Raw genomic sequence first — 23,660 nt, 5'->3', positions numbered from 1 at the left:
ACTCTTTGTGGGAAGACTGGGCACAGATGATAGTAAATCTTATACTCTACATTGTGACAGCAAAAAAAAAAAAATCGGGTTTACATCCACTTCAACGCTTTGAAACATGCACTAGTCAGCCCCATACTTAAAAAGCCCTCGCTGGACCCAGCCAATCTTAACAACCTACGCCCCCTTCTCCTGGCTTTCCTTTTAATCAAAACTCCTTGAACGTCTAGTCTACAACCGACTAAGTGTCCACCTTGCTGATACTAGACTTGTTGACCCCCTTCAGTCTGGATTTCGTCCTCAACATTCCACAGAAACTGCTCTCCTAAAACTAACAAACGATAAAATGAAGGGACACTATTCTGTACTCCTACTCCTGGACCTCTCCTGCTGCCTTCAAAACAGTTGACCACCCCCTCCTCCTCAAAAAAATCTGCGCCTTTGGTCTCCGTGACTATACTCTTCGCTGGTTCTCTACCTACTTGTCCAGCCGCACCTTTAGTGTTACTTACAATTCTACTTCCCCCTCTCTTCCTTTCTCTGTTGGGGCCACCCAAGGTTCTGTTCTTGAAAATCTCCTATTTTTACACCTCCTCCCTGGATCAGCTGATAGCCTCCCATGGCTTTCAATACCATCTCTACGCTGAAGACACTCAAATATATTTCTCTGCCCTTCAACTCACTCCTTTGACCATTTTTACGCATCTCCAGGGCCACCATCAGGGGGGGTACAGGCAGTACCGATGTAAGGGTGGCCGGCAGACCAGAGGACTTTCCCTCTACCAGCAGTACCTGCAATTAATTCCTCACTTGTGCCGTCGACAGCCTGCGCTGCACCCGTACGCTATAGAGGAGGAGAGGAAAAGGTTTGACTAGCGCTAGCAGCCCCCCCCCACTGGCATGAAGGAGAAACCACGCTGGCTGCATGGCTGTCTTTACCTTATCCACTGAGCCTGCGCTGCCTGCCAGTGGGGCCCCAGAGGAAGCTGGCAGAGGAAGCAGACAGACAATGCCAAGCCATTTTTCCCGACAATACGCCATTGGGTTTTTTTTTTTTTTTTTTATCAAAACTTTTATTGAGCATTGAAAATACATACACAAACGCATATCAAGTGCAACATGCACTACATTTGCGGATGGAACCTACTGATGTACATACAGGCATGACAAGAAAGGACATTACAGGTGCATATATGGTACATTTTAAAAGAATGACAAAGCGATGCCAGGCCCAGGGGGGGGGGGGGGGAGCGGGGTCGCAATAGAGGAGCGCGGTTACACTCCTGCATTTTTTTGAAAGGCAGGGTAGTGTTAACAGCTCTGATCCACTGTTGCAGCATAGGGGGGGGGTCCCCTCATCCATGTCTTGGCTATCTGAAGCCTAGCAAGGAATAATGTTACCTGTAGAAATATGTTCAGGTACTTTTCGGCTTCAGACAGTGAGAGGAGCCCCAACATGCACTGGCGGGGGCAGAGGGACAGAGGGGAACCCATGCACTCGTGGAGGAATCGGACCACCTGGGTCCAGAACCCCTGTATGCAGGGACACGTCCAGAGGAGATATTAGGTGGCGTTGGGATGGTCGCGGCCAGGGCAATTGGGGTTGTGACCAGGTCTGTACCTAGAGATGCGGTAGGGCGTCAGGTAAGATCGGTGGAGAATGTATAGGTGGGTGAGACGGTCAGAGAGCTTGGGAGAGACGATTCTGCAATTGGCAAGAGCCTCCTCCCAGTCCTCAGCCGACACATCGCCCAAATCAGGTTCCCATCGGGATTTCAGCTGACAAGCGACAGCAACGGCCGAGGGCGCCAGAAGATAAGCGTAGAACTGGGAGATCAGTCTCTTGGGGTCCCTACCAAGGACAATGTCTACCAGCAACGGGATCTCGAGGACAGGAACAGCGTCCCCGAACTGTGTGTTGAGTGCATGTCGGAGCTGGAGGTAGCAGAAGAACAAATGATTGGGCAGGGCAAAGGTGTCTTTGAGGGATTGAAAGGACTTGACTGCCCCTAGAGCCACAACTTGCGACAGGTATATTACGCATTTGTTAACCCATAGGCCGTGGTCAGGGACAGTGGCCAGTTCAGGCAGCTGCAAGTTATCCCAAAGAGGCGTATGCAACTGTGGAGATGGCGCCTCACCATGATACATGCCAAACCTTGCAGTGGTGGAAGAGCATGTGTTTCCTGTCGCCCGTCTGGGATGAGCCGCAAGGCCCACAGAACAGAATCTGGAAGGGGTGGGACAACGGGCCGGGGGCCTGGGAGCAGACCAAAGCAGAGTAGCGTTCCCTGTCTGAGTGGTTAAGGTAATAGAAATGCTGGGACGCTAGGTAATAGAGGAAGAGATCAGGGACCGAGGCGACACCCTGATTGGTCGGGCACTTCAAAACCCGCTGTGGTGGAAATTTGAAGATGTATTGTCATAATGGCACCCAGTCTTAGTACTTCTGCAGCCCGCTCTAAATAGAGCTGACTGGGGCAGTCTGAGGCAGGTTGAATCTCGTCTGGTAGTAGAAAATGTCTTGAGGTTGGAGTGTGATGTTTGTGGCATGGGCATATGTCCGCCGACGAGTGGCCCTCTGTGCATTTAGCACAGACGATTGTTGAAAGCAAGCACACGAGTGGTTATGGACATATGTGCGTTCTTATCTGGGTCTTGTCTTATCAGCATGGCTTGGGATTCGTAGCGTACACCTGTAGATAACCTCCATTCCACCTTAATAAGGGTATAATCTGGATATGCATTATTCTATGGAATGGCGCAGATTCAGGATTCTATTAGCGATTAATATAAGAGTTTGTGATCGTTTCTGGAGGCAGGGGGGGCACTCCCTGCCCGGACACGCCCATAAGACTTTAGTCAGCATTAGTATTGTATTGTATGTATTTCTATTTATTGTATTGTATTGTGTTGTATTATTTTGTTATTGTTATATTACTGTATTGAATCCCTGTTGGAAGGGTTTCCGAATATGGGCATCTGCTGGGTGGAGCTGACACCCTGTGAGCTCACTTCCTATGGAGGTGGTCACATGTTGTGACATCACTTCCTACTGGGTCTTTAATAAAACTGCCTGTGAGGGCATCGGCAAACCAGTGATGGCTGGGAGCTAGGATGGAATGAGAACAATTGCTGAGGTCTCTTGACTTGTATGAATGGCAGAGAATGATGGTGAGTGAATCTATTTAGCTTAAATATGGGTTATTTCATTAAGACGGATTCTGTGTTTAATAGCACAGGGCAAAATGGCGGTGTGCTCTGCATACAGCCCTGTTTTGCCATGTCACCGCCATGACAGTTTGTGTCGGGAGGGGCCCCAGACAAATGAGTTGAGGATAGACTCCATGGCTTTGAATATGCGTAGGGGATATACAGTGGGGCCTGCCAAAAAATGTAGGGTAGCTTGGGGAGAAGAATCATCTTAACCAGGTTGATTCGGCCCATAACCCCTAGGGGGAAGACGGGACCATATCTGCGTTTTGGTTTTAAGGGTATGAAATAGGGGCTCAATGATGAGGGTAATGTAGTCCAGGGGGGATCTAGAGACCTGGACACCCAGGTATTTAATGGTGTTCGCTCTGACAAGAGGGATGGCGGCTTGGTCAGAAGTGGGGGCGCCGAGATCTAGGGGGAGTATGTAGGAATTAGCCCAGTTTATCTGTAACCCTGAGAATGCCCCAAAGGCTGTTATAATTTGTAGGGCTGTCTGGAGCGAGGGGCCAGCATCCGCGAGGTAAAGGAGCATATCGTCTGAGTAAAGGCCGACTACCTCGGTCATCTGACCGCAGCAAAGTCCCCTGATTCCTGGGTGGCTTCTAAGAGCTATAGCAAGGGGTTCTACAGCCAGGGCATACAATAAGGGTGATATGGGGCAGCCCTGGCGTGTGCCACGGGAGAGTGGAAAGGAGGATGAGATTTTGCTGTTGACCTGGATGCGCACCGTGGGGGCTTGGTACAGGAGATGGAGCCACTTTACAAAGTTTGGGCCGAAGCCAAAATTCTGGAGGCACTCCCATAAGTAACTCCACTGAATCGACCGCCTTAGCGGCGTCGAGGCTAACCACGACCCTGGAGCCCATGTCCGAGTGTCGGGCCTGGAGGTTCATGTGCAGCCGCCTGAGGTTAAAAGCTGTATTTTTGTCGGGCATGAATCCAGTCTGATCGGGGGTGGGGGGGGGACAAGTTTAAGGATTACTTTGTTGAGGCGCAAAGCTAGGATCTTGGCTAGTATTTTCACGTCAAGTTGGAGTAGGGAAATATACCGGTAGGACTCGGGGAACAGCAGGTCTTTGCCCGGTTTGGGTATCAAAACAATAAGGGCTTCGCTCATAGACGTCGGGAGGGAGTTTGTGGCAAAGATATGATTGTATAGCTGACAGAGCTTAGGGATGAGGGTCTCACCAAACTGTTTGTAGAACTCAAGGGGGAGCCCATCTGAGCCCGGCACCTTGGATGTAGGGAGCTGCGCCAGGGCTTCTGCTATGCAGTCCGCGGTGATAGGTGCCTCAAGCTGGACAGTCTGGGCAGGGGAGAGTGTGGGAAAGGTGACACCTTGCAGGAAGGTTGATAGTTCATCATGGGAATGACTAGCAGTGGAGGAGTAGAGACCCGAATAGAAGGACCTGAACTCCTTGGCCACCTGGTCGGGGTCCGTGAGCACATCTCTGGCCGCCGCCTGGAGAGCCACCACTACTGGGGGCTTGTGGTCGAGGTGGGCCATATAGACGAGGAGCTTACCCGCTCACTCGCCGTGTTCATATGTATTTTGCTTACTAAAAAAGATGCCCTGCCTAGCCTTATCGAAGTGTAGCTGGTCTGTGAGTCTGGTCTGCAGTCGCAACTGCGATGCATTGGCAGCTTTCGGGTTGGTCTGAAAGGTCTGCTCTAGGGTGTTTAAGCGATCCTCCACCTGGCGGATCAGCAGCTTGGAGGTGGCCTTATGTCTATTGATTCGTGTGGAGAGAATCATACGGGCGTGGATTTTGAAGGCCTCCCATACAGGTCCTACCGGAGTAGAGCCGTCATTCGTGCAAAAGTAATGCTCCCACTCGGACTGGACAGTGTCCAGGTCCGAAAGGACAGCAAGCCAGAATTGGGTTCAACCTCCAGATCCGGACCGCAGGGGGAGCCGGGAGTCTCTGCGTGATCCAGTACGGGGAATGGTCGGAGAGTATTCTAGTATCAAAACCTACATCAAGGAGATGTGGGAGGAGGGGGGCGAGAAAAATAAAATCTATTCTGGACATTGTTGAGCGTGAGGGGGTGAAGCAGGAGAAGCCTTGTTGTCTGGTGTCTATATCGCCATGTGTTAGTAAGGGCAAATTCTGCGAGAAATTTCCCAAATCTGGTGATGCCAGGCAGGGGACTCGAAGGGGCAGCTGGGCTAAGTCTATCTAGGCTCGGGGCGATGACCATGTTAAAGTCACCTGCCCAGACGGCGGGCACCGAGAGGTGCTGGGCCAGCCAGGAGAGAACAGCCTGCGGATCCTCGAAGAACTGTGCCTTCCCGTCACTCACCACCGGGATCGGCGCTGGGAAGAGCATCGTGTATGGTAGGTGATGCACGCGGAGCTGCCGCTTGGCCTCTGTAAAGCGTTCTCTCCTCTTCTTGACCTGGGCCGAAAATTCTGGGAACACCGTCACTGTCGTGTTGCTGAAGTGGATGTTGCCTTTCTCACAGGTAAGTCGAAGGATGGCATCTTGATCACAGTAGTTCAGAAACTTAGCCAAGAAGGTTCTTGGCGGGGCTCCAGCAGGCGGGGGGTTTTGCCACGAGGCGGTGGGCACGCTCCACCACAAAGGTTGAGGAGAAGGCCTCTCTGCCGAAGGTCTTGATTAGCAGGTTCTCGAGGTATGTGGGGGGGTCCGCTCCCTTAGATCTTTAGGGTAGTCCCACGAAGCGCAGATTGCACCTCCGAAGACGATTCTCCATGTCATCCAGGACCACATTAAGTTGATGTTGGAGCTGTTCAGTGGTGACTTGGAGCGGGTGCAGGCCCTCCTCCATGTGGCCGACATGGCGCTCGGTTTCAGACACCCTGTCCTGCAGGCTGTGCATATCCTGGCGGATAAGGGAAATGTCGACTTTCACCTCCTCGATGCTGGAAGTAAGGGTGGTCTGGCACACAGCTATGGCATCCAGCACCCTAGCAGTGTCACCGGAAGGCCACTCGCAGCTGCCGGACGCCGTGCGTTCCACTGAGCTAGTTAGCTGTTCCACCCGGAAGTGCGTGCAACCGCTTTACGCGCGTTTCAGAAGAAGTTACCTTACGAAATGCGCGTAAAGCGGTTACACGCACTTTCGGGTGGAACAGCTAACTAGCTCAGTGGAACGCACAGGGCGTCCGGCAGCTGCTACCACATACATACCGGACTGATAGTGCTGTGTCTGCACATCTGCGATTATTGCAGACAGCTCATCTTTTATTTATTTTTTCAACTTTTTTATCTTTTATTCAATTTTATTTTTAATTATCCTTGTCCTGATCAGTTTATGGGCAATACTATACACTGTTTGTACACGCTCATATTTTATTTAGCACACCAAGCTCTTAGTGGCAGTGCAATAAAGCTTACCCTGGTTTTTACATATCACGCTATGGGAGCCTGTCTTTTTTTCTGGAGGAGTCTGGACGATTAGGAAGATCTTTGCCACCTGGTGGAAGTCGTTCCCAGAGAGCTCAGGGAAGGAAGGATTGGGATCGAGAGACATCGCAGCGTGTTTTGCACCCTACCCCTGCAGGGGTGAGGGCTTCTGGTGAGCGGGGACCCAAGTGGGGGAGCACCGGGACCACCGCGCTTACACAAACTGCATAGTGTGATCACCCAGCACAGCAAGAAGCACTGTTTGAAGTTGATTACTGCACTCAAGTTGAATTTGAATTCCAATTAACTGTTTGAGGATTCATCACTTTACTGCTGATTTTTGTGACATTTTTTATACATACTTTTGGATTGACTTTATGACTTTTTGGTTTCACTTTTTGGTGTTTTTGTGTTACACTTTTCATTATCCAACATAGTTGGGTACATATATCTAACTCTGGTTATCACAGGATTCAATACTTTTTGGTGATATATGCTGATGTTTTTTGCACAATTGTGCGCATACTATATTTATATTTAACTATTATGCTACGGGCATCACAGGACTTTATCTCACTTTAGGTTCACATATATTTATATTTTGCTAGCGGAGTTCTAGTTCAATTTATTTTTATTTGCATCTATTTCACACATATGCGCCTATTTTTATCCACATAGTATGTTTGGTCTAACTAGCAATAGTTTTCCACTCTAGTGACTCACCATATAGTTACATTACTTTGGTTTAACTGCTGCTTCATATTTTGGTTTAGATATACTCAGCTGTGCCTAGCATTATATCTTAATTCCAGGGTGGTGGACGCCATCTCTGGTGGAACTAGTGTGCATTACTGCATATATATTGCCGTGTGTCTCTTTTTTCTCTTTAGCCATTGGCTACTGAACAGACAGCGCCACTACCCCCACACCCCAATTTTATTCCTTTTTTTATTTGTATCCTCTTGGGGATACAAAAGAGGGGGGGCCGCAGTCTTATAATTTACATTATTCACATTTCCCACCTCTTATCCTAAGCGCGGGTATTCCATTTATTTCCTGCTTGGGAGTTAGGCTGTAAGCGCTGCCTGTCCTGTCACTACCTTTCCCCCAGCCCCTTCCTCACTTCATCGCATCCACCTGTCCAATCCCACACTGTGCTGCCATTTGGGTCTGCCTAACCCCACCCACTCCAACTCCCTAAATTGCCCGCAGTGTGTGAGGGGATCTGCGAGCAGCTGGGTGGGAGATTTAATACAAGTATAGCTGCCTAAGCCGCCCAAGGGGAAGCAGCCTGAATGGGGAGGCATAATTGGTGAGCAATCCTTTTGCCCCCACCATCACTTGCTCTGCCTCCCCTTCTCCCTCCCTCTCTCCCCTTCTTACCCCCCCACACACACACTCACTCTCCTCTTTAACCCCCTCCTTTCCCTCTTTTGCTCCATCCTCTCTCTCTGCCCTTTTCTCGCTTACCTCTTCTCTCTTTCCCCCCCTCCCCCATTCTTTTTTCCTCTCTCACTCTCATCTATCTTTCTCTCATCCTCCTCCTCCCACCTCCCTCTTTCTCCACCTCTCTTCCTCCCTCATATCTCCTCTCTTTAACCCCCTCTATTTTTATCCAATATTTTTCTCCCCCCCCCACCCCATGGTCCCCTTAACAGTCTCTCTCCTTTTCCTCAGTCCTCACCCTCCTCTTGTCCCCCTCTTTTTATCACTTTCTATCCCTCCTCTACTTTGTTCTCTTCCTCCCCCCATATATATTTTCTCATCCTTTCTCTTGTCCCCCCTCTCTTATCCCCCCTTCTCTTTCTCCTCTTTATCACCTCACTCTATCTTTGCCCCCTCTACCTCCCCCCCAGCTTTTTTCCCCTCCCTTTCTCTTTTGTTCCCATATCTCTTTCTCCTCCCTCTTTTACTTTCTTCCCCTTCCTCTCTCTCATCCACCTTCTTTCCCCCTTATATTGCCCCTTCCTTTTTTCGTTTCCCCTCTCTTTTTCTCTCCACACCAACCCCAACACTCCCCCCTTCTCCCCTCTTTCTTTCATCTTTCTCCTCTTTAGCCCACCTCTCTTTCTCTCCATTTTCCTTCCTCTATCGCATTCTCTTCATGCTCTCTCATATCTCCCCTTTCCTTCCCCAGTCCTGGGGGGGGGGGGATTGACAACCTTGTTCACCACCTCCCCAATGCAGAATTCCAGCCTGTCCGTTGCTGGCTAGCCCTGGATTTAGAAGCGGCATAACATCAAATCGCATGATGTCTTCAATATGCAAGTAATCTCAAACTGTATTTACCACTTTTACAACTTTAACCATGACCACTTTTCGCTGTGGCACACATAGCATAGGCTCTAGCAACAAATCAGTGAGCCACATTGTGTGATGTAACCTCTAGCAACCAGTCAGTGAGCAGTAATGATATGCTGTAACCTTTGGCAACCAATTGCGGTAGCTACATGATTTGCTGCAGTAAACTGAATTTAAGTCTAGCTGCTATCTACTGTATGTCTCAGAGCACCAGGGTGATCTTTATCGCGGGCCAAAAGGGGTTTATTTTTTATGATGTGGGGGTGGAGAGCACAATTGCATGAAGGGGTCCCAAAAAAATGTTTGCCCAGGGTCCAGTTAATATTAAAGATGGCCCTGGTTGGCTGTAGACAAGAAAGCATCATTAGAGTGTCATTAAACAAGCCTGAAAAAAGATAATTAGTGATGTGCTGATATCAACATTTGCTGCTGTGAGTACAATGAGTGCCAATGATACCAAAAAATATATACAACCAAAAACCACATCAATAAGAGGTATCAATTAGGAAGGTATGATAACCCAAGTGTTGTGAACCAGAAGCTAACACATAATAAAATAATGTCACTGTTTAAAGATAACAACAACCACACATCCCTTATCAGCCATAGACCAGTACATTGAACTCAAACTAGTGCTATGAGGGTGAAGAGCAAACAAGAAAAAAACAGTCCTCTGCTGTGCTTGTGGTGTTCGCAGTGTTGAATCTAGCTCCAGGCTGATACTCTGTTGGCTCGGAGTAACACAGCTCATGCAATGACAAGAAAAACAGAATATAGTGCAATACTGTAATGTGAGAAAGAAAACGTAAATGCAGTGTTTGCAAGCTCACTCACGAATCCCCAGATGAAAACCCAGCTTCAAAAGTAGCCTCTTTGCCGCTCAGTGTAGCGATCTCCTCATACGAACGAGTGTCCGTCGATCGCGTCATTAGGCTCCTTCCTCACGCGCTGCGTCACTCGGCACGTGACTTAGTCATGGGTTGCCATGTGACTAGAGCAGCTCAGCTTTTATCTGTGCTGGCAGTGGAGAAAAAAACACGGAGGGGATTCCTATCACATCATTGCTGGCAAAATACCAAGGCTATACATACCAAGTTTAACAATGATTTGGATAGTATTTAAAACAACTTTAATTACACATTATCGTTAAAACCGTGGAAAAACTAAAAATACTTATGTATGATTACTGCCGCAAATAGGGACTTGCTTGAGACATATATCTATCTGCCTCCAGTGGTCAGCGATCATATTACAAGAAAAAACTCCTAATATATGGTAATGCCCATATCAGAGACCACACTCCCTCCAGTGGACATAGATAATAATGCACCAAATGTCCTTAATGCATAACCATAAAGATGTCACACGGAGAGAAAAACTAACATTATATAACACATACAATCCAATGTGACATTGATAATAAAATACTAAAATATCCTACATACCATATAGATATGGTTTCTACTATGTAAGAATGATCACACTAAAAGATCCTATTACAATTTATGTGATTTAAAATGATATATCAAATATTTTAAAAATATATGTATATCTAGAAATAAACCCATGCTTAATAATCCGAAATAAAGCAATTAAGGTCGAAATCAATGTTAAGGCCATTAGGCGCTAAAGTGACCATCTCATGTATCCATCTGGATTCACTTTTGCTAAGTTCTTGTACTTTATGACTTCCCCCTCCAATGGGGTGTGTACTTGTCTATAGCCCAAAATTTCAAACCTTTCGGATTTTTTTGATGACACTGTGCAAAATGCCGTGAGACGTTATGCTTCGGGAAGCCCTTTTCTATGTTCTGTACGTGTTCCCTGATACGTTTCCATAGAGGCCTTTTAGTCCGCCCTACGTATTGCAATGAGCATGGGCATTGGAGGACATATACCACATCTTCTGTTCTGCACAATATTAATTCTTTGATTTCGTATTCTTTTTTCGTTACATTTGATACAAATTTGGAGCATTTTTGGCCATTCTGATTATTTTTTTTGCACGCATAACAGCGTTTGCAAGGGAAGAACCATTTTCCTTGATAAAAGGTCAGACTACTCGATTTGCTAGGAGGGTCCGGAACATTTTTTGCCACCAAGTCCCTCAAAGTGGGGGATCTTCTGTAGACTACCCTAGGTAGACTGGGCAATATGCTTTGCAATTGCCTATCTGCCTTCAAAATAGGCCAGTGTTGTTTATGCTGAACATTAAAATTCATTGTAGCCCATCTTAATGAACTTGGAACCAATCACATTCGCTTGTTCTAGGAATGTTTGGGGGTTTGAACAATTTCTTCTGATTCTCATTAACTGACCCTTTGGTATGTTGATCAGCCATTGATCGAAGTGGCAACTGTCCACTGGTATATAACGGTTTCATTCTACTGGTTTAAAGTAGGTTTGTGTGGTAATTTTTTGCCCCTCCAATGAGATCTTCAGATCTAGAAACTGGATGGCTTTTTCACTAATGCTAACATGACATTTGATGTTCTTCTGATTCTCTGATTCTCATTGAGTTTGTCAAAGAATCGTATCAATGAAGTAGTATTACCTTTCCAGATAACTATGCAGTCATCAATATATCTATAAAGTACCAACTGATCAGGTATGTCGGCATAAATAGCCGACTCCTCCCACTCAGACATGAAGATATTGGCTACGCTAGGCGCGTACTTCGCTCCCATCCCAATTCCATTTAGTTGTCTGAAATACTCAGATTTATGCCAGAAGTAATTATGTTGGAGGCCATAAGCCAAGCATCTTAAGACAAAATGTTTCTGCTTAGAGATAAGTTTACTGAATTTATTCAGAGCCCACTTAGAGGCCCCAATGGCCTCTACATGGTTGATGACCGTATATAGAGATGCCACATCTGCCGTGGCTAGCAGATACGTATGTTGAGCATCGATCTCTACAGAATCCAATATCTGAATAAGATGCTTAGTGTCCCTCAAATAGGCACAGGTTTGAGGAACCAATGGTTGCATAAATCTGTCGACATACTCCCCCAGCCTGGAGTTAATGGATTGGATCCCATTTATGATTGGTCTGCCTGGTGGTCTTTGTAGGTTTTTATGGATCTTGGGGACTGTATAGATAATCGGAACCCTACATACATCTGGGACCAAATATTTTTCTTCTCTTTTGTTCAAAACCCCTCTGTCACAGACTCAGACCTTCTTATGTCTAAAATCATCCTATGACCACTAGGGGCATAGGATGCCTGAAGAATGATATCTTGGACTACCTGAGATGGGATTATTATGTATTTATTATCCACATTATATTCCAAGATCTGTAGGACTATTTTAAGTTGGTTGATTCTGAACTCAACGGGTTAATTGTAGATGTGACTCTTTCATACTGCTGGATGTTATGTCCTCATCTCCAGCCATCTCTCTATTCTTTGTGCTAATTGCCTCTATTGTGTGTGTGAAGATGCCCTGTGTTTACGCTTAAGAGATTGTGTATTGTACAGCAGATGAATGGAGGAACCGGGGCGTCTACTCACCTCGTCTGGCTAAATGATTAGATAATTAGATCATGTTAATTATTGTTCTGGTCACCTCCTCTTTACTGTATAAGATTCTGTATTCTTGTTCCTATTAAACACTCCATACTTAGCACACATACAAGTCTCGTCTCGTTGTGTGTTACAAGGCAGCTAAAATATCTGGTATCTATGTCGAGACTATGGGAAGCAGTATCTGACGGAAGCATTCGGTCTGGATGCGGGGACCTTCCGTGACACCCTCTTTCTCTTCCTTTGAGCACCAACTCTAGGAGCTCCTCCTTGTATTCTCTTGTTGGGTTTCCCCTAAGTTTGATGTAAGCGTTTCCATCATTTAGTTGGCTGGCCAATTCCTCATAATAATAATCCTTCGATAGGACCACAATGGCACCGCCTTTGTCGGCCGGTCTGATGATGACTTTTTTATTTGCTTCCAGTTCTTTTATGCCCTTGTGAATGACCTTTGAGTTAGGTATTCTTTTGAGTTTGAGTTTTTCCAGATCCCTTAGAACCATTTTATTGAACACCTCTACATGGTGGTTATTGTGAACCTGAGGGTTGAAGAGCGACTTATTCCTTATGGTGCTATAATGTACTCGTCCCTCTTCCATATTTCTATCTGCTTGATTCCTTATTGGTTGGTTCAGCATATATTTCTTGATATTCAGTCTCCTTGTGTATTTCTGAATATCAACAAATACATCGAATTTATTCAGATTCCTCCTGGGAGCAAATTTAAGTCCTTTGTCCAATGTAACGATTTCTGTTCGGGTAAGTTCAATTCCACCGATGTTATATATGCCCTCGCCTATTGGAGTTTTCATCTTTTTGATCTTGTGTCCCCCTCTGCATCCTTTCTTTCATTTGGACTTCGAACGTAACTCGTCTGTTCGTGGGGGCGATTTGTCGCTCCTGCGATATTCTAAAAAAGACAGTAAATCAGGTGCATCCCTATAATTGCTTAGTGGTTCATACTGATTTTGAGTACGAATCAGGCTTCTTCTGTTAATTAGATCACAGATCCGGCGTAACCCATTTTGGGACCAGAGCCGAAAAGACTCTGGCTCGGCAAAAGCAGGGTAAAAAATGATCAAAAAACGAAAGTAACGGGGCGTGGGCAGAAACTAATTGGAAAGGGCCACGTAAATGATCCCATAGTTTGAGCGAATGACGTGTAATCGGGTTTGAAATAGGAGTGCAAATTGATGGGGCTAACCACAATAGGTTAGATACTAGTTAAGGAGAAAGGTCTACAGCTTCCAGGCTGACCCATATTGGAATTTCAGTGGATGCATGAAGTAATGTGATTTGGGCCTGCTGAGCTGCTTGATAATAGCGAAGAAAGTTGGGAATCCCAAGTCCTCCACTAAGCCTATTGCGGAGAAGAATGGATCTAGACACCCTAGGTTTTACGGGACTCCAAATATATTTGAACACCCGAGACTGGACAATCCGATGGAAATAGGATGGGACAGCTATCGGTAGGACTCTATAAAGGTATAATAACTTGGGAAGCAGGGACATTTTGACAGCAGCAACTCATCCTAACCAGGAAACACATAGGTTTCCAAGAGTCTAACAGGGATGATATATGTGATAGCATAGGGAGATAGTTAGACCTGTAGAGAGAAGCTGGGTCACTAGTTTCATACCCAAATATGGTAGAGAGGAGGTGGACCAGGTAAAGGGAAAGTATTCTTGAAGATGAACTACCTCCTGGGGAGGGAGAGACACATCTCAAGCCTTTGACTTAGATTGGTTAACTTCCAAGCCGGAAATTTTAGCAAATTTCCATAGGATTTGTAGCAAGTTCGGGAGAGTTATACGGGGAGAAGTTACAAATAAAAGTGCATTATCTGCAAATTTTATGGGCAGTAGAAGCTATTTTTAGTACTTTAACATCTGGATTGGCCCTAATTAGGGCAGCTAGGGGTTCGATCGCTAAGGCGAAAAATAGGGGGGACAGGTGGCACCCCTGTCTAGTACCCCTACCTATCTGGAAACTATCCGAGCGAAACCCAGAATACTTAACATATGCCTGTGGCTGGTTGAAAATGCGGACCAAAACCCCAGCGGCTAAGTATGAAGTTTAGATGGGGTTTAGATTTAGATAGGGCCAGGAGATCGTATCAAACACTTTCCTGATGTAAAGAGACAACAGTTGCATAGGGATTTTATGACTTCTGGCTACATGTTCGAGTAAGACAACCCGTCGAATATTGTTGCTGGCCTGACGGCGGGGTATGAAATCCACCTGATTCTTGTGAATCAACCCACCAATAATGGGGTTGAGGCGCAAGGCCATAATCTTCGCCAAAAGTTTGATGTCCAAATTGAGTAAGGAGATGGGCCTAAAGTTGGACCAAAGAGTATTATCCGAATTGGGCTTGGGTATCATGGCTATGATAGCTGTCAATGTGCCTCGACCAAAGGAGTGTTGCTGCAGTAAAGCATTAAAAGATTTAGAAAGAAGCGGGGCTAGGATAGCAGCAATTTTTTTTATAATAAGAGCTTGAGAGCCCATCTGGACACGGCCTTTTATGGGGTTTAAGGGTCTTGATAGCTAAGATGACCTCCTCGACTGTGATGGGTTTCTCTAGAAGCTCCCGGTTAGAGTCAGATAAGGTGGGTAAGGGGATATCTTGAAACAATGATTCGGCATCGGCAGGGGAGAAAGAGGATTGAGCTTTATATAATTCTTCCAATCTCCGTCGAAATACAGCCAAAACTTTGACAGGGTTGCTGGTGTATGAGTTTTTGTATATCCTGAGCCTGATCCGGGCGACGAAGACGCATTGCCAGGAAACTATCTGGTTTATTAGCCTTAGTATAAATGGTATGATTAGACCTACGGATGGCCTTATCAGCCGACTCAGCCAACAGCAGGTCCAATTCCGTTTTTGATTTTTCCATAGCTATCCTATGAGGCTCAGTAGGGGGGAATTGAAATTGGAGAAAACATTGATGGTATTCATGTTCCAGTTTGGCCAACTGGAGTTTTTTGTCACGCTTTAAATGGGTAGACACCGAGATACATTTACCTCTAATCACCGGTTTGTGTGCTTCCCAGAGAAGAACAGGTGAGACATCAGGCGTAGAATTGTGTTTTAAATAAGCCGCAAGGGCAATTTGGATATCAAGACAGTAGGACTGATTAGTGATGTGGGCTTCATTAATGCACCAGGTACGGTCCCTGAAACGAGGGATTAAGGAGGAGACTGTAGTAAGTACTGCACAGTGGTCAGTCCAAGTAATAGGTTGGATAGTGGAGTTGAGCAATATAGGTGAGGATGCAACCGGGACAAAGATATGATCAATCCTAGAAAAGGATTTGTGAGGATAGGAGTAAAACGTGCAATTCTTTTTCGTTGGATTGCATTCCCACCATGTATCAAGCAAAGAGGCTTGTTGAAGGAGTTTCCGAAAGCGTATGGAAGGAGAATTTGGTCAGGAGCATATGGGGACTTATCTAAGTGAGGTTGTAATATTAAATTAGAGTCGCCACATAAAAACAGTGTAAACGTAAAACTTGAAATAAATGTGAGAAAAAAGGAATTGGATTATTATTCGGGGCATAGTAAGAAACAAGAGTAGTTTCTACTTCCTGAAGCAGACCCACTAGTATGATGTAACGGCCTTCAGGGTCTTTTATTTCTGAGGCCACTGAAAAGGGAAGGGTGTGATGTAAGGCGATTAAAACACCCCACTGCTTCGTGGCAGCTGAGGCAGTGAACACCTGGGGCTGAAATATTTTGGGGTCATACGAGCCGAAAAATTAGTTTCTTGGAGGGCCACTATATCAGCTTTTAAAGAAGCAAACGTTTGGAATGCCTTGACCATCTTATTAGGGGAATTGAGACCCTTAACATTTAAAGAGAGAATGTTTAAGGGGGCCATCTAAGGGAATGAGGGGGAATATTAGGGGACATCTCCAGGGCCATGCAACCCCACCGACCAAGCAAAGGTAGGAAAAAAGAGACAAGAAGAGCAGATTAAAGAGAGAACAAAGAGGAAGAAGAGGTTTGTAGGGCAAACAAAAGGGCATAAGGAGGGAGAAGAGTCAAACTCTGTCGCCCGACCGAATAGTACACCGACTCGCCAGCCAGCCAGCTAGCACAGTGGTGGGTGCACCTTAGAGAGGGGGAGCAGTGACAGCTCCCTGCCACAAACGGGAGATACCAAATTTACATATCTCGTGTCAGTTTGAGAAAATCAACAGACTGCAAATGAGGTCTAAAATGCAGGCTGAAAAAGAGGAAGTAAAAAACTTAAATAATTTAACAAAACTAGTGGTAAACAAAATCACCATTGTCAGTGGACCTACTGTAACAAAACTGAAAAGAAATACCTAGAGTCAGACATCTGGTAATAGTATAGCCTATACCCATGAGGGGGTAGAGCAAGAGGAAATACCAAGACAAGGGAGAGGGTGGAGGGAGGAAGGGAAAAAAGGAGAATAATAGGGCAAAGGGGAAGGGGCGGGAAACTGGAGAAAGGGGGGATGGGGATAGGAGCATGGGAAGGGGAAGCAGGGGAAGGGAAGAACAACGAGGGAGGGGGGGAGATAGAGAAAAATAACATTACAGAAAATCATAGACCCTGGAGGGGATCACCTCCAGCGTGTATGACAGACCTAGAGTGACAGCCGTGGGTAATCTGGATAATCACATGTAGGTATAGGACTATTACATTTATAGAGGAAAAACTGTTCATTTAAAAAAATAAACCAAAAAAGCAAGTATGAAAGTGTGCCAAAAACAATCTCAAACTGTACAAAGCATTAGCATGAGAAATAATGAGAATAGACAAAAACATAAAAAAAAAGAATCAATAAAAAGAAAATAAAAAACTGGACCTGAGCAACCCCTACGAGTCGTAAGGGGTTGTAGAAGTCCCCCCCAGGCTCAGTCCATAAGTCTGGCCCGCCACTGGGGAAAAAGACAAAAAAGAAGGAAGGAAGAGAGACCTGCGAAAAAAACAAAGTTAGTCAAGCGCTCTCAGCGAGGCAAGTACAGTTGACGGTCAGAAGCTCCATCCCTTGGAGAGCGAGCAGGGGTCCCCTTGCGAACAGAGGATGGACTCGGTTGGGACCTCTTTGGGGTGAAAGCGTATGGGTGAGCAGCGTTGCGGGCTGGGGTGCGAGGCAAGTTAGTCTCTGATGACTGCGCTGGGACGGCAAGGTGGAGGGATTCCAGGAGGCGTTGTAGAGATTCAGGTGAGGTACAGGAGTGTTGCTGCCCCTGGTAGGAAAACTGCAAGGCAAAGGGGAATCGCCAGGTGTACTTCATTTGATGTTGAATAAGGATTTGTAGCTGGGGCTTCATCGCTCGTCTATTAGCGATTGTAAGGGGAGCTAGGTCAGAAAAGAGCTGGTAGGTATGGCCCTGGAACAGGAGAGTGTCCTTGTTGCGTGCAGCTGCAAGCAATTGTTCCTTTGTGCGGAAGAAATGCAGTTCAATGCTGATGTCCCGTGGGGGACCATCATGTTGACGGCGGGTGAGGGCCTTGTGGATCCTATCGAATTCCAATCGCTCGATCGGAATAGAAGACAAAAGCTCTTGGAACAGGGCCGTGGAAAAGGACTGCAGGTCATCAACGGTTTCAGGTATACCGCGAATACGCAAATTGGACCTGCGAGAGCGGTTCTCTGCGTCTTCCAGATGCGATAAGAGTGCGGCATTCTCCTCACGAAGAGCTGCCTGCTCTTGGGCCTGTTCTTGGAGGGTGAGCTCAAGGTCGTCTACCCGGGTCTCCAGGTCTGTTGTGCGCTGGCCTAGCTCCCTGATCTCACGTGACAGCCTGTTAGTAATCTGCTCTGAGGTAGTTTTAAGTGCTTTGTGCAGCATGGTTTCCATGTATTTAAAAAAGGCACCTTGGGACATACCTGAAGGAGGCAGGGTAAGAGAACCGCTGATATGTGAGTCAGCTCCGTCCTCATCATCACTGTCAGCATGAGTAGATCTGTCCGTGGGAGGCGGCGAGCAGTTTAGCTAAGGCCTTCGCCGCCATCTTGGATGAAGCGCGGGCCAAGGCCTCTTTGATGGGTTTAGGCTTTGTTTTGCCGCGATGGCCGGTCAATACCATCCCGGGAGATGCGGTGAGTGTTCTGGAGGCGACTGCCAGGAAAAACGGGGTTGCTGGGTGGTCCAGAAAGTTAGTTAGATCCCGATGTTGTGGCGGGGAGTGCGGAGCTCTACAGGAACACGTCTTTTATCACGAGCCTCGCGCATGCGCCCCTCTTAATAGTATCTTTTATCGTGATCATTCTTACATAGTAGAAACCATATTCATATGGTATGTAGGATATTTTAGTATTTTATCATCAATGTCACATTGGATTGTATGTGTTATATGGATGTTAGTTTTTCTCTCCTTGTGACATCTATATGGTTATGCATTAAGGACATTTGGTGCATTATTATCTATGTCCACTGGAGGGAGTGTGGTCTCTGATATGGGCATTACCATATATTAGGAGTTTTTTCTTGTAATATGATCGCTGACCACTGGAGGTAGATAGATATATGTCTCAAGCAAGTCCCTATTTGCGGCAGTGATCATACATAAGTATTTTTAGTTTTTCCACGGTTTTAACGATAATGTGCAATTAAAGTTGTTTTAATACTATCCAAATCATTGTTAAACTTGGTATGTATAGCCTTGGTATTTTGCCAGCAATGATGTCATAGGAATCCCCTCCGTGTTTTTCTCTCCACTTCCAGCGCAGATAAAAGCTGAGCTGCTCTAGTCACATGGCAACCCATGACTAAGTCACGTGCCGAGTGACGCAATGCGTGGGGAAGGAGCCTAATGATGTGATCAATAGACACTGGTTCGTATGAGGAGATCGCTACACTGAGCGGCAAAGACGCTACTTTTGAAGCTGGGTTTTGATCTGGGGATTCGTGAGTGAGCTTGCAAACACTGCATTTACGTTTCCTTCCTCACATTACAGTATTTCACTATATTCTGTTTTTCTTGTCATTGCATGAGCTGTGTTACCTTGAGCCAACAGAGTATCAGCCTAGAGCGAACACCACAAGCACAGCAGAGGACTGTTTTTTGCTTGTTTGCTCTTCACCCTCATAGCATTAGTTTGAGTTCAATGTACTGGTCTATGGCTGATAAGGGATGCGTGGTTGTTGTTATCTTTAACCACTTCCCGACCGCCGCATGTATATGTACGTCCACAGAATGGCACGTACAGGCAAATGGGCGTACATGTACGTCCCTGCCTTCTAGCGGGTGGGGGGTCCGATCGGGACCCCCCCACTACATGCGGCGGTCGGGTTCCCTCGGGGAGCGATCCGGGATGACGGCACGGCTATTTGTTTATAGCCGCTCCGTCGCGATCGCTCCCCGGAGCTGAAGAACGGGGAGAGCCGTGTGTAAACACGGCTTCCCCGTGCTTCACTGTGGCGGCGTATCGATCGAGTGATCCCTTATATAAGGGAGACTCAATCGATGACGTCAGTCCTACAGCCACACCCCCCTACAGTTGTAAACACACACTAAGTGAACCCTAACTCCTACAGCGCCCCCTGTGGTTAACTCCCAAACTGCAACTGTCATTTTCACAATAAACAATGCAATTTAAATGCATTTTTTGCTGTGAAAATGACAATGGTCCCAAAAATGTGTAAAAATTGTCCGAAGTGTCCGCCATAATGTCGCAGTCACGAAAAAAATCGCTGATCGCCGCCATTAGTAGTAAAACAAAAATAATTAATAAAAATGCAATAAAACTATCCCCTATTTTGTAAACACTATAAATTTTGTGCAAACCAATCGATAAACGCTTAGTGCGATTTTTTTTACTAAAAATAGGTCGAAGAATACGTATAGGCCTAAACTGAGGGCAAATTTTTTTTTTAGATATGTTTTTGGGCGATATTTATTATAACAAAAAGTAAAAAATATTGCATTTTTTTCAAAATTGACGCTCTATTTTTGTTTATAGCGCAAAAAATAAAAAACGCAGAGGTGATCAAATACCACCAAAAGAAAGCTCTATTTGTGGGGAAAAAAGGACACCAATTTTGTTTGGGAGCCACGTCGCACGACCGCGCAATTGTCTGTTAAAGCGACGCAGTGCCGAATCGCAAAACCTGGCCTGGGCATTTAGCTGCCTAAAGGTCCGGGGCTTAAGTGGTTAAACGGTGACATTATTTTATTATTTGTTAGCTTCTGGTTCACAGCACTTGGGTTATCATACCTTCCTAATTGATACCTCTTATTAATGTGTTTTTTGGTTGTATATATTTTTTGGTATCATTGGCACTCATTGTACTCACAGCAGCAAATGTTGATATCAGCGCATCACTAATTATCTTTTTTCTTGATCACTTTATTGGTTTGTACACTTTTTTGTGTATGCAGCATTATCATTTAGGTATTTTTGTTGTGTGTTTTTTCCTGTGTTATATTAAGTAGTAGCGCTGTAGTACCACATTTTTTAATAAACAAGCCTGAGCATCCCCCTTGCTCCTCTTGATTCCCTGCTGCTAGGTTGCCTTGCAATGTGATTGGCCGGGACCCTGGCAGGGGGGCTGGTCAGCTCGTCAACGGTGAGCATTGACCCAGCCCTAACAGGTGCAGCAGGAAGCTAGATAATAGAAAGCAGCATGGATGGTAAGTCAAACAATTTAATATGTGTGGCTGTGCCCCTTTGCCCCCCTGTAGATTTGGACTTTATTTAATCTCCTTGGATGGGACCCCTTGATGATGCTGACAAGCTGGCTTTGAGCTACATTGTGAAAATGGATGATGATGACTCTGGGTGCAGATGAGAGTTACATTGTGGAAAGCCTCTTCACAATGTAACTCATCCCCACAAAGATCCGTCCTCATCCATTTCCACAATGCAGCTTAATCATCTTCATCCCCACCCAGCACCATCCATCCCTCCAGTTTCCACATTGCATCCCCACCCACGCCCAGCACCATCCATCCTTCCAGTCTCCACATTGGATCCCCACCCACGCCCAGCACCATCATCCCTCCAGTCTCCACATTGTATCCCCACCCACGCCCAGCACCATCCATCCCTCCAGTCTCCACATTGCATCCCCCACCCACCCCCAGCACCATCCATCCCTCCAATCTCCACAATGCACCCCCACCCATGCCCAGCACCATCCATCCCTCCAGTCCCCACAATGGATCCCCATCCACGCCCAGCATCCTGGAGAGGGATGGGTGATGCTGGGTGTGGATGGGGGATACATTGTGGAGAGGGATGGGTGATGCTGGGCATGGATGGGGGATACATTGTGGAGAGGGATGGGTGACGCCGGTCATACATGGGGTATCCCCCATCCAAGACCGGCGTGTATGGCGGATGAGATGGCGTGTAGAGGGATGGGTGATGCCTGGCGGGGATGGGGGATACATTGTGGAGAGGCATGGGTGATGCCTGACGTGGATGGGGGATACATTGTGGAGAGAGATGGGTGATGCTGGGTGTGGATGGGGGATAAATTGTGGGGAGGGATGGGTGATGCTGGGTGTGGATGGGGGATAAATTGTGGGGAGGGATGGGTGATGCTGGGTGTGGATGAGGATACATTGTGGAGAAAGATGGGTGATGCTGGGCGTGGATGGGGGATACATTGTGGAAAGGGATAGGTAATGCTGGGTGTGGATGGGGGATACATTGTGGAGAGGGATGGGTGATGCCTAGCGTGGATGGGGGATACATTGTGAAGAGGGATGGGTGATGCCTGGCGTGGATGGGGGGATACATTGTGGAGAGGGATGGGTGATGCTGGGTGTGGATGGGGGATAAATTGTGGGGAGGGATAGGAGATGCTGGGTGTGGATGAGGGTACATTGTGGAGAGGGATGGGTGATACATTGTTGAGAGGGATGGGTGATGCCTGGCATGGATGGGGGATACATTGTGGAGAGGGATGGGTGATGCTGGGTGTGGATGGGGGATAAATTGTGGGGAGGGATAGGTGATGCTGGGCGTGGATGGGGGATACATCGTGGAGAGGGATGGGTGATGCTGGGCGTGGAGTGGGCGGGCCCTGGGGAATGTTGGTAGTCAGGCCCGGCGGGCCCAGGCCTAAAGCTGTGTAAGGGGCCCCCAAATTTCTGATAGCTGCCCTGCGCATCTCTTTACATATATATTAATATCAGTCCCTGCCCTCAAGCAGTTTGCAATCTAAGGCCCTAAACTCACATTCATTCACATGCTAGGGCCAATTTAGACAGGAGCCAATTACCCTATCAGCATGTCTTTGGAGAATGTGGGAAAATCCATGCAGGAACAGTGAGAACATGCAAACTCTGTGCAGGTAGTGCCATGGTTGGGATTCAAACAAATATCCCTAGTGCCTCTGTGCTGCTCAAGATAAAGCAGTAATCAGAATGGGGGGGGGGGCAATGTTGGTGCAGAGGTTCCTCCTAGAAGTTGCACTGCATTTTACCTGTTAAAACTTTGTTCAAACACAGATCTCTGTAAACACTGTCAGCGTTACAAGAGAAAATGTAAATGGCAATTTCCATTTTGCCTAAAAGTTTTTAAATTACCTGTTTCTATGCTGTTCTGTTCTGGTGGCAATCCCAGTCGATCCTTCAAAAGTCTTGGAACCTGAACTAAAAAAAAAAAGACAATCATTTTTTCACTGCTGCAATTACTTTGTAAAAAAAAGTGATGACATACTAAAAGGAACTGATATTAAAATGTCAAAAGAAAAAAAGAAGATAAGAAAAGGGGGAGGGGGGAAGCACCTCCTCCAATTCCAATTGTTTTCTTCAGTACAAAAATAATCTATTTAAAATACATACATCTTTATATATAAAACACATTGTATGAATTTTAAAGTACTCACTATACCCATATCCCACCCTCCCCTCCCCCCTGCACCCCCATCATCTTATGTGTACCTCACACACAAACTCTATCCCTACTGCAGTATAAACTTTTTCCTTTTCTCTCTAGAACGGCTACCCGGGCTAGTGAGAGGGTATCAGCCGTTGGAGACGTCCTTTTCCCTGGCAAAGTGCGATATGCAAGTAAAACCGGTATCATTCCATCCCCAAGATCCAGAGAGAGAGAGGGTCCCCCTTCAAGAACGAGACGAGGCTGCGTTTGAAGGGTCAAACAAGACTGTCTTTAATGGCACATTTCACCTCGCTTATATGTGGTTACAAAAACTTACAGGGACAATGACACTCTCTGCCCCCCCCACAGGGGGAGCTTCAATACACATGCTTTGAAATAATGACATTCCCTTGAGCCACTCAGTCTCTAGACCGGGGA

At 46.4% G+C, this 23,660-nt stretch overlaps 1 protein-coding gene across 1 annotated transcript in view; it reads right to left on the bottom strand.

Annotated features, from left to right (window-relative positions):
* The window catches only part of ZC3H11A (zinc finger CCCH-type containing 11A), an 810,109-nt gene that overhangs the window by 171,628 nt on the left and 614,821 nt on the right, over positions 1–23,660 (bottom strand). The window contains exon 10 of the mRNA XM_040337594.1: positions 22,928–22,993. Within this exon, the coding sequence (XP_040193528.1) occupies positions 22,928–22,993 (66 nt within the window). The remainder of the gene's footprint in view (positions 1–22,927; positions 22,994–23,660) is intronic.

Source organism: Rana temporaria, chromosome 2 (assembly GCF_905171775.1).
Source record: "Rana temporaria chromosome 2, aRanTem1.1, whole genome shotgun sequence".
Classification (NCBI taxonomy): domain Eukaryota; kingdom Metazoa; phylum Chordata; class Amphibia; order Anura; family Ranidae; genus Rana; species Rana temporaria.
This window is presented reverse-complemented; position numbering and strand designations above follow the sequence as displayed.